Here is a 19168-nt window from a genome sequence, read left to right as displayed (position 1 = left end):
GTCCCGGGCTCCATCCTTATCCCAGCTGCTGCCCAGGTCAGAAATCCCATCCCACTCAAGGAATCAAATGCTGACAAAATACACAGAATCTTGCCTGATAAGGCTAAAGGTAAACAGGATCAGTTCTCCTTGAGAAGGTGAGACAGGCTGCTCCCCCTCCTGCCCATGTTTCTGGGGCATCAGAGAGGCCACAGCGGCTGTGCACTCGGAGCAGGGAGCAGAGGAGCCCTGGGGGCTCAGCCCTCCCTGTGCCTCCAGCAAAAGCCCTGTGCCTTCAGCCCTAAAAGTCATGTTCTTTCAGTCCCCATCGCCATGCCGGCACATGTGTGGGGTCCTTGGGGTGCCCTTCATCCCTGCTCCTGGCCTGTCAGTGTGGGAAAACACCTTCACCTTCCGCCTGGCTCCCTCGGGAGTGCCGTGCCCCGCTGGGACCCTGCTGCCCTGGTGCTCCTGGGGTAGCCTGCACAGGGAGGCAGTGATGAGGTGATTGTTTTCCAGGAGCAGCCGGATACAGGAATAAGGCGCATGAATGCACCGGTGTCACTGCACACAGTCACCAGCAAACTGCGTGACTCATGCCACAAAACTCTTCCCTTGGAGCTGGAGCTGCCTGAACGGGGAAGCGACTCCCCAGCAGGAGGTGCTCACAGTGGGGCTCATTCGCTGCCCGGCACTTGGCACCTCACCAAAGCCCAGGCTGTTTTTAATGGCCAAAGTCAGATGCTGAAGCGCTGAACCACGCACAGCTCATGGCCACGAGGTGCAAGAGAGCCCACAGGACAAGGGCATGGAGCTGGCTGCGGCTGTGCCTAGCGCACTCCAGCACCGCGCTCAAAGACCCAGACGGGAGGGCTTTTGTCCTTGCTGTGAGTGGGATGGACAGAAACTCAGAGGCACTTTCTTTCCTTTGTGAACAGAACAAAGAACAAGAGCAAGTGGTTTCCTTGGCTTCCCAGAAATAGGCCCCAAGAAGCTTTTTCCCTTTCTGGCGAAAGGGAAAAGCGCTCAATGGAGTGACACGGGAAGAAAGAGATGTGCAGTGAGCTGACTCGTGATGCCTGTTTTCCTGCCACCAGAGCAGAAACTGGCAGCAGCAGTAAATGGCCTTGTTGTCCTGCTGCTGCCCATGCCCTGCACCCTTGAGCTGCAAACGTGGGGACAGAGGTACAGAGATTCATGTCCACGCCAGCATCTCCATGGTGTGACACCTGTGAAGTCCCTGCAGCCCAGCAGAGAGAGCAGAACGCCTGGCTCCAAAATCTTGGGTGAAGAAGGGCAAAGCTTCAGCTGGCTTGGGTAGCTGCAGGATAACAGAGCCCTGCGTGCTGGGAAGCACATGGGGGCCAGGGCTTGATCACCATCTCCAACCCACATTTCCAGTCCCCACAGTTTGTCCTTGCTATTTATTTCCTGCAGGCTGGGCTGTTTAAACCCTGATAAAGAGTTTATTTGCATTGAAGAGCTCTGCTCTGAGTCCAGTTTCATAAGAGAGAAGAGAGGAAAGCAAATTTATCTTTGCTGTCAGCTCACTTACTCATTTACCACCCTCCTCTCTACTGCAGAATCACTAAGCCAAAGCCCTTGTGTGCGTGATTGCTGGTGACTGGGGCTGTGGGCAGCCGCTGTCCCTGACCTCACTCTTGGAGGAGGAGATGCTGGGGAGAATGATCACCATGACCAGTGCCTGCTGCTTTGCTGTGAGATAGAGGCTGCCAGTGGCTGGCTGTCCCATGTCCTGCTCTGCTCCAGCCCATTTGCACCCTGTGGGAGAAGTCAGTTCCAGTAAAAACGAGGGGGGCAGCAGGGCCCCCCTGGGCCAAGTGTCCGGGGTGGTGCAGGGCAGCTGGGCACAGCAGTGGTGCTGCGGGTGGCTGCAGGCCCCTGGCTCTGGGCAGCTCCTTTGCAGCTCCAATACTTCCTCGGCGGCTCCTGGATCCCCACAGCCCCTCAGCAGGATGTGTTATCTGGAGGTGCTGCTGTCAGAGCTGGACCTGCTGCGGTGGTATGTGGTGATGTACCACAGGCAGATGAAGAGACCTGCAGGGGGGCGGTGGCACGGTCACGGCTGCAGGCTTCCCCATTGCCACAGTGGAAGGATGAAGAGTGGGAAGCTCGCAAGCCCCCACCGGTTTCCCTCCCCCCGACCTCCTTCCCTGCCCAGGTGCTCCCCACTGACCTTGCAGGGAGTTGAGGATGGTGAAGAGGTAGAGCTGGGGGATGAGAAGGACGCCGAAGCTGAAGAAGGCCAAGCCCCAGGTGGTTCCCAGCAGGCAGGTGAGCCCCAGCACCGTCGCCCAGTCCCTTCTCGCCTGCCCCTTCTGGCTCTTGATCCTCCTCAGCATTACTACCACGGCCGCCAGCATCAGCGTGTTGAAGAGCAGGATGAGGCCAGCATAGCACAGGGTGACAAAGTGGGCCGGCTTGCTGGTGAGCCAGCACCTGACAGAGAGACACCCGTGTGGAGACGGGGACCAGTGCCCATAACCCAAGGGCTGGGTGTGTGGCAGGGCTTGGTGGTGGAGGGAGGAAGGGAGGGATGTGGCCATCCCCGGTCACCCCATGGTGCTGGGAGATGGGGCATCTAGGGGAAAAAATGCCCCTGAAGCTGCCCAAGGCCCACAGCATCCAGCTGTGAGGGGGCATGGCAAGCAGGGGCTCCCATCTGTAGTGAGGTGGGGGCCTGCAGGGTTCCAGAGAAAGGTCCAAGCTGATAAAAAGTGTCACCTGCAGAGCTACCACCGGCTTGTGCTGGCCCTGGACCCAAATCAGCCTTGGGTCCCTGGGGTGCATGGGGAACCTGAGCTGCATGGGGAGCTTGGGGTACGGGGGGTACCTGGGGTGCGTGGGGAGCCAGCAGCCCCTACACTCACATGTTCGTATTCTGGTAGCCGTCAGTGGTGCTGATGTCGTGGCACCCATAGGTTTCTCCACTGAAGATCAGAACAGCCATCACAACCAGCGTGGGCAGACCTGGGGGGCGAGCAGAGGCTGTGTGGGGCTCGGCGGGAGCAGCGGTGCCAGCAGAAGCCCGTGGGAGCCACTCACCCCAAGCACAGAGGCAGAGCTTGAGGAGGTAGTGCTGAATGTAGATGTTGTAGACCTTGACGAGGAGGAGGTAGAGGTGGAAGGCCTCAGCACCCATCCACGCCAGGGAGCAGAGGAGGCTTCCGTGGAGCAGGGCAGCAGCAGCCTGGCAGAGCTCCTTGGTGCCGGTGGCCAGCGGCTTGCTCAGCAGGAAGCTGCCATTGAGCAGGAACAGTGCAGCCAGGAGGTTCATGTGGATCCTGGTCGTGGTGTCCTTCGGCCGGCGCCTGCAAGAGCAGAGAGGGCAAGGGGTTGCCGATGGGTGCCTGCCTGGCAGCAGGGCACGGCACGGCACACGGCACGGAGTGGCATGGTGTGGCACGGCGTGGCTCTACCTGAAGAAGCAGCAGAGCAGGAGGGTGCAGAAGGTGGCAGAGGCTGAGATGGAGCAGCCCACGGTGCTGATGTAGGTGAGAGACTCCAGCACAGGCTGGCTCAGGTTTTGTGCCTGGATCTGCCCACGAGAGGTAGGGACGGGGTGAGCCACAGGAAGGTCCCACACAGCACCCACCAGCTGGGAAAATGGGGAGAAGGAGGGGAACCTTCTCGCAATAACCACCCCTCATAGCACCCTCTGCACCCCCACATACACCCACGCACACCCCCACCCCCACTGAGCTGCCTGCAGAGCTAAGCAGGGGGAAGACGGGAAGGGAAGAAGGGTTGTGGACCATCAAGACGGCAAAGTAGGTGAGGTGGCTGCAGTGGCAGACAACGGTGCCCTCTCTGTGCTCGGTCTCGCAGCCCTCTCTGCTCCAGCTGCCTGCTCTGCCTGCGCCTGTGGGAGAGATGCTGTCAGAGGGTGCCCCGGCTCCCCACATGCCACACAGTGGATGGGAGACAGGCAGGGGCAGGCTTGCTGGCTCCTTGCTGGCCCTGCTCTGTCTTCTCCCTTTTTCCCATAGTGAGAGCTGCCTGGGGGCTGGCAGACGATGCCTTCAGGTTGGCAGCGAGCTGACCGTCCCCCCATCCTGGCTATGGACACACTTACCAGCTCCAGGCACCCAGAAGACACAGGTTGCGTTGGAGGCATCCTGGTGGGAAGGGGATGGAGGAGGTGAGAGATGGGAACAGCCTCTGCTCCCTGGGGAAGGACCACCCCCCCCTCCCCTGGATGCAAAGAAACATCCTGATCCTGATGCAAGGAGGGATAAATCTTGTCTTTCCCAACTCAGGAGGGAACACAATGTTGGGGATCCCCCACATCCCCAGAGCTTGGCTGTGGCCAGCATCACTGGTGCCCACAGCGGAGCTCTGCTCACCAGCACCAGGTTGTGCCAGAACTGGATCTCCACGGCGCGCTTGAGCCCAGTCACGGCCCTGTTCTGCAGGAAGGCTCCCAGGATGTGGTTGTTCAGTACAGAGCTGTTCTGTTCATCCTGCAAGAGCCAGGGTTCCTGTGGGGAGTGCCTGAAGACCCCAGGCTGCCATCGCAGCCCCAAAGGACATCCCACCCACCCCAGGCACCCTGCATGGTGCAGGCAGTGCATGGCGTTTGGGCCAGTGTGCTGCTGGAGAGGGCTGCTCAGGGTGGCTGGAGAGGTCTCCCCAGGCACCCTCACCCCACCAGCACAGGCCTTGGCTCACCAGGAAGATGCAAGGACTGTGGATGTAAATGCAGATGAGCTTGTGCTCCTGCCGTGCCCGCATGCCGTGCATGAGCTCCCCTGGGAATCTCATGGCGTGCTTGGGCTGTGCCTTGCTTCGCCCCTTGTTCTTTGCCTGCCAGGAGGGCAGAGAAGGGTTTTGCCACCCAACACCCAGCCAGCCCAGCAGTACTCTAGCCCCACACTGCCCACAAGAGCCACAGGCCTGGGTGGTGCCCTGGCTGCCCCCCCGCACAGCCACCCCAGTTCAGCATCACTCCACAGCATTCCCCAGCTCTGGTGGCAGCTCCAGCCGGGTGCACCACATCCCCAGCCCCACCGGGGTGTCGGAGCTGCTTGTGGACACGCAGGCACTGCAGCTGCTCCAAGTCCCGATGCTGAAGACGAGCACAGGCTGGGGCTGCAGGCAGAAGGACACAGAGAAGTCCACCCCATCTGGCGTGGTCGGGGGGCAGGCAGAGGGCAGAGGGCATCGCAGCAGGATGCTTTGGGAGGTGCCCCCAGGGTGTCTCTGCTCCCCCAGGTCCCGAGCAGGGGTCCCAGCTGACACATGGGCACCCGCACTGGAGCGAAAGCTGCTTTGCTCAGCAGCAGCTACGCTTTACGAGGAAGGGAACTTGGCTGGAGCGACCCGACCGCAGAGCCGAGGAAGTCTCGCCGCCGGGGCTGCAGGAAGTGCTGCGGGGCTGCCTCAGGACCCCTCTGCTCCGCGCTGCGGAAGCGGCCCCGGCGCTGTCCCCCGTCCTTCGCATCTCCCTCTTTGCTGAGCAAAGCCACGGCTCGGGGCTTCTTGTTTTTGGAAAATGGGATCTTCAGGCCCCAAGGCACAGGGGGCTGGCTGAAAATCCCGGCTCTCCGCTAGCGCGCAGCGGAAGCCCCCCAGTGTCGGCGCTCGGGATCTGCAGCCGGTTTGCCTGGGGCCACGTCTCCCGGGGTTGGGCTTGTGCAAAGCATGCTCAGAAGGTGCCCAAAACCAACCTGCTCCTCGTCAACCCCGGCATAGGTGACCGAGAGCCACCCCGGCATCCCCCCTAGGGGGATCCCATGCAGGGAGGAGGGATGGAGGGGCCGATGCTGTGTGCATGCTGCAGGCAGAGCCCGGCAGCACAGGGGTACTGACCGCACTGCTGCTGAGGTTTAAACCTTTGAAGCTGTCTGCCGTGACACTATACACGTGGGCCTCGACCAGATTGGTCTGGAAGTGGTATCCCTCCTTGCCGGGTTTGCTGCGGGCTAGCGCCTGCTCAAGCTGATTTAACCTGCAAGGGGAAAAGGAGGGCTTGTGGGACAGGGTGCAGTGCGAGCGGGCCCCTGAGGCTGCGGGGGATATGGAGGGTCTGGGGACAGCAGGGATGAAGCTGCCACTCACCTGTCCCGGTTGTACTGGGGGTTGCCCTCCTCCAGCCCCTTATTCAGGTCCTGCATGCAGCTCTGTATAGTCTCTATGTCTGTGAGAAGTGTTTTGGGAGCTGAGCCTCAATGCACAGCATCCTTCCCCACTCGCCATCCCCCTCTCACCCCAGTCTTTTCCCATCCCCCTCTTCCCCCCCAAGCTGGGAAGTCCCAAATGGTCTCCAAACCACCCAGCTAACACCAGCAGGCATCGCCTCCAGACTGCTGCTGGCAGCAAGGTGGCACGGGGAAGATCTACAGGAGATGCCCCTACCTTCACATGGCAAGACAGACCCAGCAACGCAGAGGACAAGGGTGGTCAGCAGCAGGGTGGGCATCTCCGTGCTTTTCTCTGCTCCTGTGAAAGGTACCCACTACCAAGTCCCAGCCTTGGGATCGCACTTGGGAAGCATCCAGCCACTGTCTGGCCAGCCAGGGCTGGGACAGGCTGCCATGCAAATCCCAGTGGTGCTGCCACCTGCCATGCAAATCCCAGTGGTGCTGCCACCCGCTCTGCCGCAGCACCAGGGCTCACTGGGACTGTCCTGGTCCTGAGTTCCCCAGGAGGAATCATCCCCAGCACAAGGGTGGAAGGCACCGAGTAAGATTTGCATCTGTTGCAACACTGTCCTCATATCTGCTCTCGGCTCCTACCGCATGTACAACAACAACCCCAAAAGCAGCAGCTTGCCTGCCGTGAGGGAGAGACCACAGACCTGAAAGCGGTGTACTCCCCGTGCACAAATACGTGCAGAAATGTTTGTACTGCCATCGGGGCATAGCATGACCTTTTGCATTGTCACGGCCAGCAGCGACCAGTGCAGCTGGACTTCCCAGAAGTGTTGTGGGCTGGTGATGCCCCGTTGTGCTGACACCTCCCGAGCACCAAGCCATGACTGCCACAAGGCTCTGCCTGCCCATGGCAGCAGCAGCAATGCCTTGGTCAGCAGGTGGCTGCTCCCCAGGCTGTCCATAGTCCCCAGCGCTATAGCAGTTTTTGGCAGCCCACGGCTGGCACTTTGCTGCTACATCCATCCCACTGCACAGCCAGCACCCATGAGGGCTCCACGGGCCATCATTCCCCCAAGACAGAGCCAAGAGAGGAAAATGCTGATGCTGAAGGGAAGGGAGCTGGGAGGTGCAGACACCATGGTGAGAGCAGCTCCTTCCTGTGCTGTGTGCTCAGCCCTGGCCCCAGGAAGCCCCCATGCTGTGCAGGAACCCTTCCCGCCCACCAACCCCAGGAAGTCCCTGACTCCTGCAGGGAAGCCCCTACCTGCTGGAGCTGGGCTGGTGGAGCTGCAGCGGTGTGCAGGTGTCTCTGGAGCTGCTGTGTCACAAGGCTGGCGCAGGCACCACAGCGAAGCTGCCGAGCCGCTGGGTAACTGTCTATATTGTGGGTCTGTGCAGCAAAAAAGGAAGTGCTCATATGCAGATGAGAAGATTAAATCAACAGCACTTCCATATTCCCTGTTGCTTATTCTTTCCAGATGCTGTGCTGGGGACCAGGGTCACAGCTGGTACACCAGGGGCAGTGTCCCTGGTATGGCCAAACTTCAGCACTGAGGCTGAAGGCCGTGAGGGCACAGGTCTGCCATTTGGTGTGGCCTGAGGACAATTTGCTCCCCAGTCACATTTGATATAATGGGTTTCTGCATCAGATCAGCTTCTCACTGCCTTCTTTCTCACAGCTCCTGTTGAAGGCAGCGTTGATGGAGGTGGGCAGCTGGAAGAGAAGCCCAGCCCAAATTCATGGGCCCTCTGTGAGACGAGTTTGCCTGGACTCAGCCGTGCCAGTACCCATCACTGGGTAACGATGCCACATGGGGTCCCTGGCACCTGCACCCACCCATGCAATGAGTCTCCAGGCCTCAGCCCATGGAGCAGCACAACCACCGGCCTCCATCCTGAAGATGGGAGCCCTTTGGGGTGGATTTAGTGGAGGATTAGTGGGCACAATCAGGCACTTGCTGCTTTTGGGACAAGCTGTGAATACTGCAAAAGGACATAATGCTGCAGAAGGTTCTGGAGCCTTCTGGTGTCACCATGATGACAATTTCCCAGCAAGCAGTTAAGAAACACTTACAGTATTTCATCTGAGCATGTTCTGAAGAAAATTCAAGAAAGTTCTTGGAACAACTGGCTGTTTCCTCAAACAAGACTTTCAGCTTCATTTTCTTCAAATAACTTCTGCTCCCAGCTAAAAGCAAGAAGTTCACTTCCAGCCTCAATGTCTTTTGAACCTGGCATCAGCTCTTCTTCCCCTCTGCACTGCTCAGTTTGCCAACAAAAAGCTCTGACAGGTTTCCAAGCCTGTTTCGGTGCCAGAAGGGCCAGCAGCTCCGGAAGCAGGTAAAAGTACAGCCCGCCGGCCAGCACAGCAGCGCGGGCCAGCCCCTCCTCAAACTGCCTGCAAAATCATTTTTCTCCAAGGCAAATTGCAGTGAAGGAGCGTGGGAGAGCAAACCCTCTTCCCTGGTGTTTTGAGGCTGCTTCCAGTGGAAAAATACCAGGCTTTGAGGGAAGGGGTGAAAACATACACAGGCAACTTCAGCTTTGTTTTAACTTGATTTTCCCCGCTCGCCTGACCTGGGGGAGTGTTGGGCATCAGCACCGCATCCCTTCCCATGGGAAACAAGTGCTCAGGGCCACGTACATTTCAGAGCTGTTGGCTGGAAAACCTGCAGGGAAAGGAAAAATATCCAGGGAAAATGGTGTTGCGGTGGTAAGACGATCCAGGAGGGGAATACCGTGATGTGAAATGCTTCTGGATGGAAGGACCTGAACATCTTTGGGTGCATCACAACCACCCAGAGTTTCCTGTCTGGTGAAAAGCTGGGATGGCGCTTGTGCCTTCCCTGGGGAGGGGATCAGCTCCAGCAAAGCATGCTTCCTCCTTCCAGTGGCCAGCCTCCATATCAAATGGCAATCTTAAGCTTTCCCACTATCATGTTTTGGAACAAAACCTTTTGGTTAGGGGAGTTGTTGCTTGGTTGGAGCAGGACAGAGCCAGCACTAGGACACACAGCACTGTGTGGCTGTCCTGGACCTGCTCACCTGCAGGGACCCGTGGTGGGCTATCCTATCACTGCTAGGGCCCTGAAACACAGCACTGCGTCCCATGGAGCAGGGAGGAACCCGCTGAAAACCTCTGCAGTTGAGGCTGGGGCAAGTGATCTTTGGTCAGAACCCCTAAATGGCAGATCTGGAGCGGCGTGGCACCCCCAGGAGCACACAGGGCCAGGATGAAGATGGGTGGGAGCTGCTCTCACAGCCAGCCTCCGATGCTGCACCTCCAACAGCTCTGTAAGTGCTCAAACCCTCAGACCAAACCTGGCAGCCGCAGCCCCAGACGCACGACCTCAAGTTTGCACGTGAACGCGCCCACACGGGTGCACGCTCCCGAGCAGACCCCAGAGAGCGTGCGCACCCCTGGGCACGCCTCAGTACCCCCGAACAACCCCAAAGTACCGCAAAACTGCCCGGATGCGTGCAGCACACCCGCGTGGCAGCGCGCCCTTGTGCAAACCGTGCACGCCCTTGTGCACACCCTTGTGCACACCCTTGTGCAAAACTTCGTGCAAAACTTTATGCACACCCTCGTGCACTCCCAGCCCCGCCGCGGGCCGAGCACGGAGCCGGGTCCCGCCGCCACCGGTCCCGGCGCAGCGCCGCGAGCGTGGCGTGGCCTGGCCCGGCCCGGGGCGGGGGGCGGGGAGCGGCGGGAGGAGGAGGAGGAGGAGGAGGAGGAGGAGGAGGAGGAGGAGCAGCGGACTCCGCCAGAAGCGCCCCGTGCCGCGCGGGCTGCCCGCAGCTCGGCGGTCCCCGGTGAGCGGGCGGCACCGGGCGGGGGCGCGGCGCGGGCACCGGGCGGGGCGGCGCGGACAACTTGCAAGAAAGTTTGGTGCGGCAGGGCCGGGGGGGTGCGGGGCGGCCGGGACGGGACGGGCTGAGCCGAGCTGAGCCGGGCTGGGCTGAGCCGAGCTGGGCTGAGCCAGGCGGCCCCGACCCGAACCGGGCTGTGCCGGGCCGGGCCGTGCCGGGCCGGGCGGGGCGGGGGGCACGAAGGAATGCGGCGGCTCCCGCGGGCCGGGCGCGTCAGCAGCGGGCGGCTGAGTGGCAGCGGCCTCGGCCAATGGGGCGTCGCGGGGGACGGGCGGCTCCGCCCCCGCGGGGAGCCCGGGGCGGCCGGCGGGGGGCGCGCGGTGGGACGGGGCCGGGGGGGAGCCCGCGGGGGCGGCTCCGGTGCCGGCGGGACCGCGGTGCGCGGAGCTGCCCGGTGCCGCGGGACCCGGGGGGCGGTAGCGCTGTGAGCGCCTCTGCCGTCGAGCCCCCGCCTGCACCTCCCGCAGGGCTCCTCGGAAGCTTCATTGAGCGCCGTCGGAGCGCGGTGCCGCTGCCTGGCGTGGGCACGGGGAGAGGCGCCCCCCGGTGCGCGCCCTGCGGGGGTCCCGGACCCTGCCTGAGCACCGCCGAGCTGCCGCTGCTGGGACGTGGCAGCCGGCACAGGTGCAGGGCAGCCTCGGGTTTGTCCCCTCCGTGGTGACCGCAGCACGCGGAGCACCCACGTCGTGCCCACTGGGGGCTCCTGAATCCACACGAGGGCTCCGGCAGCACCCCAGGCCTGGCAGCAGCGGGGTTTGCATGGAGGTGACCCCCGGAGCAGTGCTGAGACCGGCACTGGGTCTGGCTCCACGCTGATGGACTGGCAGGCTGCGGGCTGGCTAGCCCTGGCCTCTGTACTTATCCCATTAGGAGGTGTAGCAACCTCCCATTGAGGTTTCCTGGGTTGGTTTCCCTTTTTGGCAGAGCCCAGGGCTTCCCTGCTGCACCGAGGTCATTTCACAGCTGCAGGCAGCTGGCTTGAGCTTGCTGTTCCCATATTACCGTAGAGTGCATCCTGCCACCTCTGCGCTCATCCTGCCTTCAGAGCTGAGGTGAGCTGGCAGAGCCCAGCCTGGCCCTGTGGTGGTGGGGAGGATGCACCCTGCAGTGCCGGCACTCCACAGGCTGTCTGGTTTCAAGCTGGAGTGCGCTTCCAGCAGCTGCTCCTGCCATCCTCCATCCCGCTGGCACCTTTACGCTTTGCAGGAGCTGTCGGGGCTGCAGCTGGGCCCTGTGATTTGGCCAGCCCTGCTCCCGCAGTAACTCTGAGGGGGCTTGAACTCTGGTGTGTTGCAGGAACGGGTCCTGCAGCTGCCCAGGATGGGCAGGACAAGCCCTGGGGTGGGTGGCATGTGGGGCAGGAGGGCCACTGGCCTTGCCTCCATGCCCCTGCAGTGAAATAGCTGACCCCATCCTGCCCCAACCATTGCTGTTGGCACCTGAAGGGGGTGATGGCATGGGGGTCCCATCTGCCCTCTACCCCCCTTGAAAGAGACTCAGGGTGGCAGAACCACCTCCTGCCCCATGTGCATCCCTGTCACGCACCAGGCACTCGGCAAGTGTGAGCTGTGGAGCCAAGCCAGGATAAGGTGCCAGTGGCTGGGTGGTCCTTGCTGGGGACACCACACGCTGGGGACCCTTCTGGGGTCATTACTTGGGTCCTTGCTGAGGTCATCACCAGGAATTTCTCTAAGGATGCCACCAGGGTCCTCAATGGGGACTCGTCTGGTCACATCCCTTGGGTCCTTGCTGGATGCCTTCTTGGGGACCTCACTGGGGAATGTCACCAGGGTCCTTGCTTGGGTCATTGCTAGGGACCTCACTGGAGATCTCAAGGCTTTATGTGCCACCTCCCCAAACGAGCCATATGACAGTATCTGGGGCTAGGGGATGCCCCTCAGGATGATTCCAGGAGGTAGGTGGTGGCTGTCCCTATGCCACCACATAGGCCATGCCACCCCCCTCCACCTGAGCATTTCAGCTCTTCCCTCTCCAGCCTCTCCTGACACCTCCTCTTTCTCACAGGCCTCCACATCAGAGGGGACACCCTGACAGCGACGGAAAAGGTGATGCGACTGCCCTAGGGCCCACACCAGGGAGGTCTGCCATGAGCCAGAGCGGGGCCTCGCGCCTGGCCGGCTCACCCCAGCTCCACGGGGGCTCGCTGCTGGCCCTGCTGGGCCCCGAGCGGGGCAGCGGGGGCGAGCTGGCCCCTGCCCCGTCCCCCCCCTCGCCACCCAGCGGGACGCCCTCACCCGGACCCCCGCCAGCCCTGCTGGAGGGGGACTGGGAGGGCCGGGAAGAGCTGCGTCTGCGGGAGCTGGAGGAGGCACGGGCACGGGCGGCCCAGATGGAGAAGACGATGCGGTGGTGGTCAGACTGCACGGCCAACTGGCGGGAGAAGTGGAGCAAGGTGCGGGCTGAGCGCAACCGGGCGCGCGAGGAGGTGCGGCAGCTGCGGCACCGCCTGGAGGCCCTCACCAAGGAGCTGGCCGGCTTGCGCCGCGAGCGCCAGGAAGGGCTGCAGGAGCGCCAGCAGCTGGGCCGGCAGCTGGCACGCCTCCGTGGCCAGGACCACAGCCCTGACGCCGACACCAATGGGGACGGTGAGGCCGATGCCGAACGGGAGCCCGTGCGCGACGTGGGGGCCGAGGCGCCTCACAAAGCCAAGGTGAAGCTGCAGGCACTGCCCCTACCAGGGCCGGGGGGAGGCAAGGGGGGAAATCCCAAGAATTGGGAAAAGGGAGGCATTGCAGGAGCTGGGGATGGGAGGGGGGTCCTGCAGCCAGTGGGGCCGGATGGCGTGGTGCCATGTAGCAGAGCTCTCCCAGGTGGGGTGGTGCTGCTGAGAGCAGGGCAGGCTGGGGACTGAGCCTCTGGGAGCGGTGGGGTGGGGGAGTGTCAGCAGATGGACAGGGTCCTTGTAAGCAAAGAAGATCCTCCTAGGCACCATTGTAGAAAAATCCCCTAATCCCTTTCTAGGAGCTCAACGTGCCAGGGTGCCTTTCTTAGGTACCCGTATGCTAATGCACACAGGATGAGGAATAAAGAAGATGAGCTGGAGATGTTTGTGCAAATGCAGGGTCATTGTCTTGTTGGGGTCATGGAGACGTGGTGGGATTACTCCCATAACGAGTGTGGCAGTGGAGGGATGCCGGCTGTTCAGGAAGGACTGGCTGGGAGGATGAGGAGGGGCTGAAAGCCTCCGTGTGGGAGAGCAGCTGGAGCACATGAAGCTCTGCTAGGGAATTTCTGGACTTCTGGTTTAGGATTAAAGAGACGAGAGGTAAAGGAGGTATAGGGGACCTTATAGGGGGTGTCTGCTGCACGCCACCGCACCAGGCAGAACGAGCAGATGAGGCCCTCTACAGACAGAAGCAGCATTACATTCGCAGGCCCTGGACCTCATGGGGGACTTGAACCACCCTGAGATCTGTTGGAGGGACAAGACAGCAGGACATAAGCAATCGAGGAAGCTCCTGGAATGTGTTGATGAGAGCTTCCTTCTCCAAGTGACAGAAGAGGCAGTGAGGAGAGGTGGTCTGCTGGACCTCATGCTCACCAAGTTGTTGGGGGCATAAAGGTAAAAGGCAGCCTTGGCTGCAGTGACTATCAGATGGTGGAGTTCAGGCTCCTTAGGGCAGTGAGGAAGATGCACAGCAAGCTCACTACCCAGGACTTGAGAAAAGCAGACTATGGCCTCTTGGGGGATCTCCTTGGTGGAGTACTATGGAATAAAACCCTGGAGGGAAGAGGAGTCCAAGGAAGCTGGTTGCTATTCCAAGACCACCTCCTCCAAGCTCAGAGGCAATGCATCTCAACAAAGAGAAAGTCAGACAAAAAAGCCAGGAGGCCTGCATGGATGAAAAAGAAGCTCCTGGTCAAACTCAATCACAAGGAAAGGAGGCATGGAGAGGATGGAAGCAAGGATGGGTAGCCTTGTAGGAATACAGAGACATTGTCTGAGCCTCCAGGGATGAAATTAGGAAAGCTAAAGCCTAAGTAGAATTGAATCTGGCTGCTAGGACAAGAGTGATGGAATAGCTAATCCTGGAAACCATTTCCAGGTACATGGAGGACAAGAAAACCTCCAGGAGCAGTCAGCGTGGCTTCACCAAGGGAAAAGTCATGCATTATCAACCTGATAGACTTCCGTGATTAAATGGCTGCCCTCATAGATAGAGCAGAGGTGGTACCTTGGGAAACTGTATCATGATGGTTCAGTGCATCTGACTGCATGGCTGCCAAGGGTGAAATCTGAGAATAAAGTAACAAATAGGCATGGATAATTGTGCTGTGGTAGCTGGTGTATGTGTGTAGCAGGCACAGGCTGTCCAGGGGACTGCCCCGTGTTCTGCAGTGGACTGAGGTTACGGTTAATGGCTGTAAGCCTTATTCTGCACTGAAACCAGGAAATTTCTGGTGTAAGAACTCAAAGGAATCAGTTTGCACATTTTTAAGCAGGAAAAGTAAACATCATCGTGCTGCACAGCTGGAGGCCACAGCATCTGTAGCAGGGGGGTGTTGTTGAGTTTGGTACAGCTTTGCCAGAAAACCTTGTTCTCTGCTTGCGGCTCAGCAGCCTCCCCTGGCTTCCTGTGCAACCACCGTACAGCCTCACCAGGGGTCTCAGCACACAGCCCCTGCATCCCAAACACCCCATGGTAAGCAGAAACAGCCAGCACAGGCTCTCTACTTGGCTCCTGAGGACATCATGTTGCTGGAAAATAGATCGCTGGGGAAAAAAACTGTGAGTTGAGGAGGGAAAGGAGGATGGGGGGGACTCATCCCTCATGGGCACGTCTCTGCAGCTCCCCTGACAGGAGCCCCACAGTGATGGGGACAAATCCGCAGCCTCTTGCAATCCCAGCTGTGAATTTGTCCACGGGTATTTCCTGAGACCAGGAGCAGCTCTCCTCTCTGGGAGGTCTTGCTGTCAACAGTGTTGGCTCCCTCTTCACCAGCCCCAGGAGCAAGCAGGGCTTTGATAGTGACCAGGCTGCAGTGCTGTACACGCCCACCCATGGATTTTGTGGATGTGCAAAAAGCACAAGCAAGCAAACATTGAGGGGGTTTTCTGCAGCAAGCTGACTTGCTGTGCACTCCTGGAGCCTGGTTAAAGACCTCCATGGCGTGGTGGTCACAGTCAGATTGGTGTAATAAGTCAGTACAACCCCTCCCTAATATAGCACAGAACATGGAGCAAGGTGCAGAGGTTGGAGGCAGAAAGTGTGGCGGGTGTGAAAGTGCGAAGATGCACAGGGGCATCCTCATCGGCCTTGATGGGGCTGGGCTGTCGAGAAAGGGGGCCCAGGAGGGAAGGATATGGAATAGGAGCTGGGGATGCTGATGGCTATCGCACACTGTAGAGCAGTGGCTGGCATCCCTGGTGCATGGGGAGCCAGGGCTGCACCCTCGTTGGGGAAGGCCTTGGCTTCCTGCTCATGACCCCTTCCTCCCTGTGCTGGGCTGGCTGTGGCACTACAGGAGCTGGAGCTGGTGGAGAACATCCTGAAGAGCAAGCAGGAGGGTGCTGAGAGCTGGGAGCAGCGGGGTGCCCCAGGCACACGGGCCTCCTTCTCCCGCCAGGAGCGGAGCCGTCTGCTCTGGGAGGACGTCAGCGTCATTGAGGAGGATGCCACCAAAATCACTGCCCTGAAGCTGAGGCTGGACGAGTCCCAGAAAGTGCTGCTCAAGGAGCGGGAGTGAGTGCTTGGGGCTTCAGGCTTGTGGGGTGCCATCCAAGCCTGGCTGGCAGCCGTCTCCACTGAGAGGAGATGGACCATGAGGTCCTGCCAGCCCTCACTGGGGATGCCTCTCCGCAGGGACAAGCTGGCACTCAGCAAGAACATCGAGAAGCTGGAGGGCGAGCTCAGCCAGTGGAAGATCAAGTATGAGGAGCTCAACAAGAACAAGCAGGAGGTGATGAAGCAGGTGAGTGAGATATCCAGAGGCCGGGGGGGGGCATGTCCCTGTGGTAGTGCCATTGATCCAGCTACTCTGGTCCTTCCCCAGAGGTCTGGAGACTCCAGGCCTTGCTAGAGGTGGCAGCTGTGGAGTGGCCAAGGGGGACACGTCCCCCCAGCCTAGAGGGGGCTGTGGAGACGAGTTCAGCTGGTGTCGGGTAGGTGGTCACTGCCTGCCTCAGGTGCTGTATCCCCCATGCAGCTGAACATCCTCAAGGAGATCCACCAGGATGAGCTGGGACGCATCTCGGAGGACCTGGAGGATGAACTGGGTGCTCGCTCCAGCATGGACAAGAAGCTGGCGGAGCTGCGCATGGAGGTGAGGCTGGGTGGTGGGGGGCAGCTGGGGCGCTCCAGTAAGAGAGGAGAGGGTATGAAGGAGCAGGGGAACCTCTGCTCCCCCTGGGCTACCCTATATCCCCTGCCCAGATGGAGCGGCTGCAGGCAGAGAACGCGGCTGAGTGGGGCCGGCGGGAGCGGCTGGAGACTGAGAAGCTCAACCTGGAGCGGGAGAACAAGAAGCTGCGGGCGCAGATCGAGGACCTGGAGGAGGTGCTGGCTCGCAAGCGGCGCCAGACCGCCAGCGCCCTGGACACCGACCTCAAAACCATCCAGGCCGAGCTCTTCGAAAAGAACAAGGTGTGAGGGGAATCCCACCCGGGGCCTCCTCAGCCCTGTGCTGCTCCCTGCGAGGGAGCCCTGGGTCCCTGCGTGCCCCTGTCACTTCAGAGGTGGTTCATCCTCCTCCCAAACTCTGCCTTCACCCCTCATTTAGGGGGCAGCAGTGACCCCATCTCTGTTCTGTTACTGCTCCTCCATCGTGGGGGGTGGTGGGAGAGGTCCCCGGGGAGGGAGAGGGGCTGTTGGGGGGTACCCTCAGAGCAGCCATGCTCAGCCCCCTTCTGCTGCAGGAGCTGGCCGACCTGAAACACATCCACACCAAGCTGAAGAAGCAGTACCAGGAGAAGATGGCGGAACTGGCCCATGCCAACCGCCGTGTGGAACAACACGAGGGCGAGGTGAAGAAGCTGCGCCTGAGGGTGGAGGAGCTGAAGAAGGAGCTGGCCCAAGCTGAGGACGAGGTGAGCCCCCGCGGGCGGCACACCCTGGGGAGGGGGTGGCTCTGCTTGTTCTGTGGCTGCAGACAGCCCCATCCCTGTCCTCGTCCCCTCCTGCAGCTGGATGAGGCCCACAACCAGGCACGGAAGCTGCAGAGGTCGCTGGACGAACAGACGGAGCAGAGTGAGAGCTTCCAGGTGCAGCTGGAGCACCTGCAGTCCCGGTGAGCAGGGTCAGAGGGTGTGACGGGCTGAGGAGGACACAAGGGTGGGCTGGAAACTGGGTGACCTTCCTCTCCCACTTAAACCCAGCATGAGGCTGCCTGCAGACCAGTGCAGCCTGGCTTCACTGAGATTTCGCCTGATGATGCCCAGCGTCAGGGCAGCACAAGCAGGGCTGGGGAAGCAGGAACTGAGCCTAGGCTGCATTCTCTGTCCTGGGCTCCTTGGCTGGAGGTGAGGGGAAGGGCTGTGCTGGGACCAGCCAGCAGCGATGTCCCCAGAGCTGGGGAGGTGTCAGGGTGCTCAGGCCTTTTGTCCTAATGGAGAGCACCTCTGTCCCCATCTGGGATCGTCCCACCTGAGACATTCAACAGCACAAATCACAGAGCTCAAGACTCTGAAGGTTTCTGCAGACCTGTACTGCATTCTCCTGGCCCCTGCCTGGCTCTGATGCTGAGCAACTGCTGGGGCACCTCCATCCTTGTCCCCGGGTGGCACAGGCTGCCCTGGGCAGACCTGAGCCTGAGGAGGAGCAGCAATGCAGGCACAGGGAGCCAGCAGCCACTGAAAAGGCCTCAGGTTTTATTGCTCTTAAAACGTTTTCACTGGGCTCACTTTGCTTCTCCAGCAATAAAGAGATAAAATGGCCATGAGAGAGATCAATTCTGCTCCAAAACATCTCTGGGAGGTACTTGGGGAGTTTGTTTTTATAATCTTCCTTTATTTTATTGGGACATCTTCATTAAATCATAGAGGAATAATGGAGGCTTCATCTTCCCCCCTCCCTGCCCCTCCAGCACACTCACCCTGAATAATTCATGCTTTCCAGTAAAATGCAGCAAACAACCAGGGAACAGTGGGAGAGCTGTGCCTTCACAGTCCTGGGCCCCTGATTTCAGATTTGCCCCATAAATCTTCGTTGATGAATTTTAATGCAGGAGTTAGTGAGGAGCTAAAGACACTGAGCTTCCTGTTGACTGGGCCATTACAATGCTGAGCCCCCCCCTGCTCCCTGTGATTTAGCTCCACATCAGCACTTTCAGGGCTGCTTTGTGGGAGAAGTGGGAGGAAGCTGCTGCGTTTGCAGATGGGGAAACTGAGGCACCTCCCCTGGGGATGTGAGGGTGCCTCTCTGGTTTGTGTGCAAGTTCCCAGACTTGGTGGGTGCCCCATGAGTTGGGGGGGGGGGGTGGGATGAGGCAGGGGCTTCACCTTGCTGCCAGCCCTGGCATCTCTCCCTCTGCAGGCTGCGGCGGCAGCAGAGCACACCGCTCTTCGGCAAGATGCGCAGCACCCGCTTCGGCCCCGACGACCCCGGGGATGGCACCAGCGACCCTGACGAAGACGAGGACCTGCAGATACAAGTGCCCTAGTGCCTGGGGCTGGGGCAGCACCCCAGCCACCACTGCCATGGGCACGTCCTGTGGTGGTTCCCTGCCAACAAGTGCCTGACACCACCAGGCTCATCTCACACCACCTTGCACCCACATCACCTGTGCTATGACCCCGATATGGATGGGGGAACTGAGGAACAGAGCAGCAGGAAGATTCTTGCCTGGGGATGTCCTGAGCCTGCTGCCTCCACTTCTCGGACAGTATCTGATGCCCCTTGGCTGCCAGCTCCCCCTGGAAGAGATGTGGGTACAAAACTAAGCAACAACCGAGCAGACCAGGAGGAGGAAACCTGGGGTGGAGAGGGGCACTGTGCTGAGTGGGGTGACCCAGGGCCCTGCAGCCAGTCAGGCTCTCCTGCCCAATTTTATATATATATATATATAATATGTATGTATGTATTTGTATATGATTTTTTATTATAAATACAGAGCCCAGAGGGGCCCAGGCTCTGTTGGTGTCTTGGGCTGCTGATCTATCTCCACAGCTCCTTGCTGGCAGGCTCAGGGCCCTGCTGTGGGATCGAGGTTGGAAGGACAAAGGTACACACGGCCACCACGGC

The 19168-nt window shown here is 60.1% G+C and overlaps 2 protein-coding genes across 2 annotated transcripts; one reads left to right on the top strand and one right to left on the bottom strand.

The window, feature by feature from the left end:
- Nucleotides 1–1423: 1423 nt before the first annotated feature.
- Nucleotides 1424–7510, bottom strand: ADGRG5 (adhesion G protein-coupled receptor G5). Its single transcript, XM_068693796.1, has 13 exons — nt 7360–7510; nt 6358–6441; nt 6061–6139; nt 5812–5950; nt 4672–4806; nt 4347–4463; nt 4076–4118; nt 3756–3862; nt 3420–3538; nt 3046–3311; nt 2871–2970; nt 2177–2439; nt 1424–2037 (listed from the first exon to the last, which is right to left on the bottom strand). The coding sequence occupies exons 2-13, from the start codon at nt 6419–6421 to the stop codon at nt 1961–1963; spliced, it is 1509 nt and encodes a 502-aa protein (XP_068549897.1). The 5' UTR covers nt 6422–6441; nt 7360–7510; the 3' UTR covers nt 1424–1960.
- Nucleotides 7511–9822: 2312 nt separating this feature from the next.
- Nucleotides 9823–19058, top strand: CCDC102A (coiled-coil domain containing 102A). Its single transcript, XM_068693794.1, has 9 exons — nt 9823–9911; nt 11994–12639; nt 15456–15673; nt 15794–15902; nt 16137–16253; nt 16364–16573; nt 16846–17016; nt 17113–17216; nt 18461–19058. Exons 2-9 carry the CDS (start codon nt 12076–12078, stop codon nt 18585–18587), a joined length of 1620 nt encoding a protein of 539 aa, XP_068549895.1. The 5' UTR covers nt 9823–9911; nt 11994–12075; the 3' UTR covers nt 18588–19058.
- The last annotated feature ends 110 nt before the right edge of the window (nt 19059–19168 follow it).

This window comes from Anas acuta, chromosome 10 (assembly GCF_963932015.1).
Source record: "Anas acuta chromosome 10, bAnaAcu1.1, whole genome shotgun sequence".
In the NCBI taxonomy this organism is placed as follows: Eukaryota; Metazoa; Chordata; class Aves; order Anseriformes; family Anatidae; genus Anas; species Anas acuta.
The sequence above is the reverse complement of the archived record's forward strand: the minus strand, read 5'-3'. Positions and strand labels throughout refer to the sequence as shown.

Coding starts and splice junctions, on each gene's coding strand:
- ADGRG5 (XM_068693796.1), bottom strand. CDS start 6,421: ATGCCCACCCTGCTGCTGACCACCCTTGTCCTCTGCGTTGCTGGGTCT. Junction 2,971..3,045: donor GCTCTGCCTCTGTGCTTGGG/GTGAGTGGCTCC, acceptor CTCGCCCCCCAG/GTCTGCCCACGCTGGTTGTG. Junction 2,440..2,870: donor GGCTACCAGAATACGAACAT/GTGAGTGTAGGG, acceptor TCTCTCTGTCAG/GTGCTGGCTCACCAGCAAGC.
- CCDC102A (XM_068693794.1), top strand. CDS start 12,076: ATGAGCCAGAGCGGGGCCTCGCGCCTGGCCGGCTCACCCCAGCTCCAC. Junction 16,254..16,363: donor TGGCGGAGCTGCGCATGGAG/GTGAGGCTGGGT, acceptor TCCCCTGCCCAG/ATGGAGCGGCTGCAGGCAGA. Junction 17,017..17,112: donor TGGCCCAAGCTGAGGACGAG/GTGAGCCCCCGC, acceptor CCCCTCCTGCAG/CTGGATGAGGCCCACAACCA.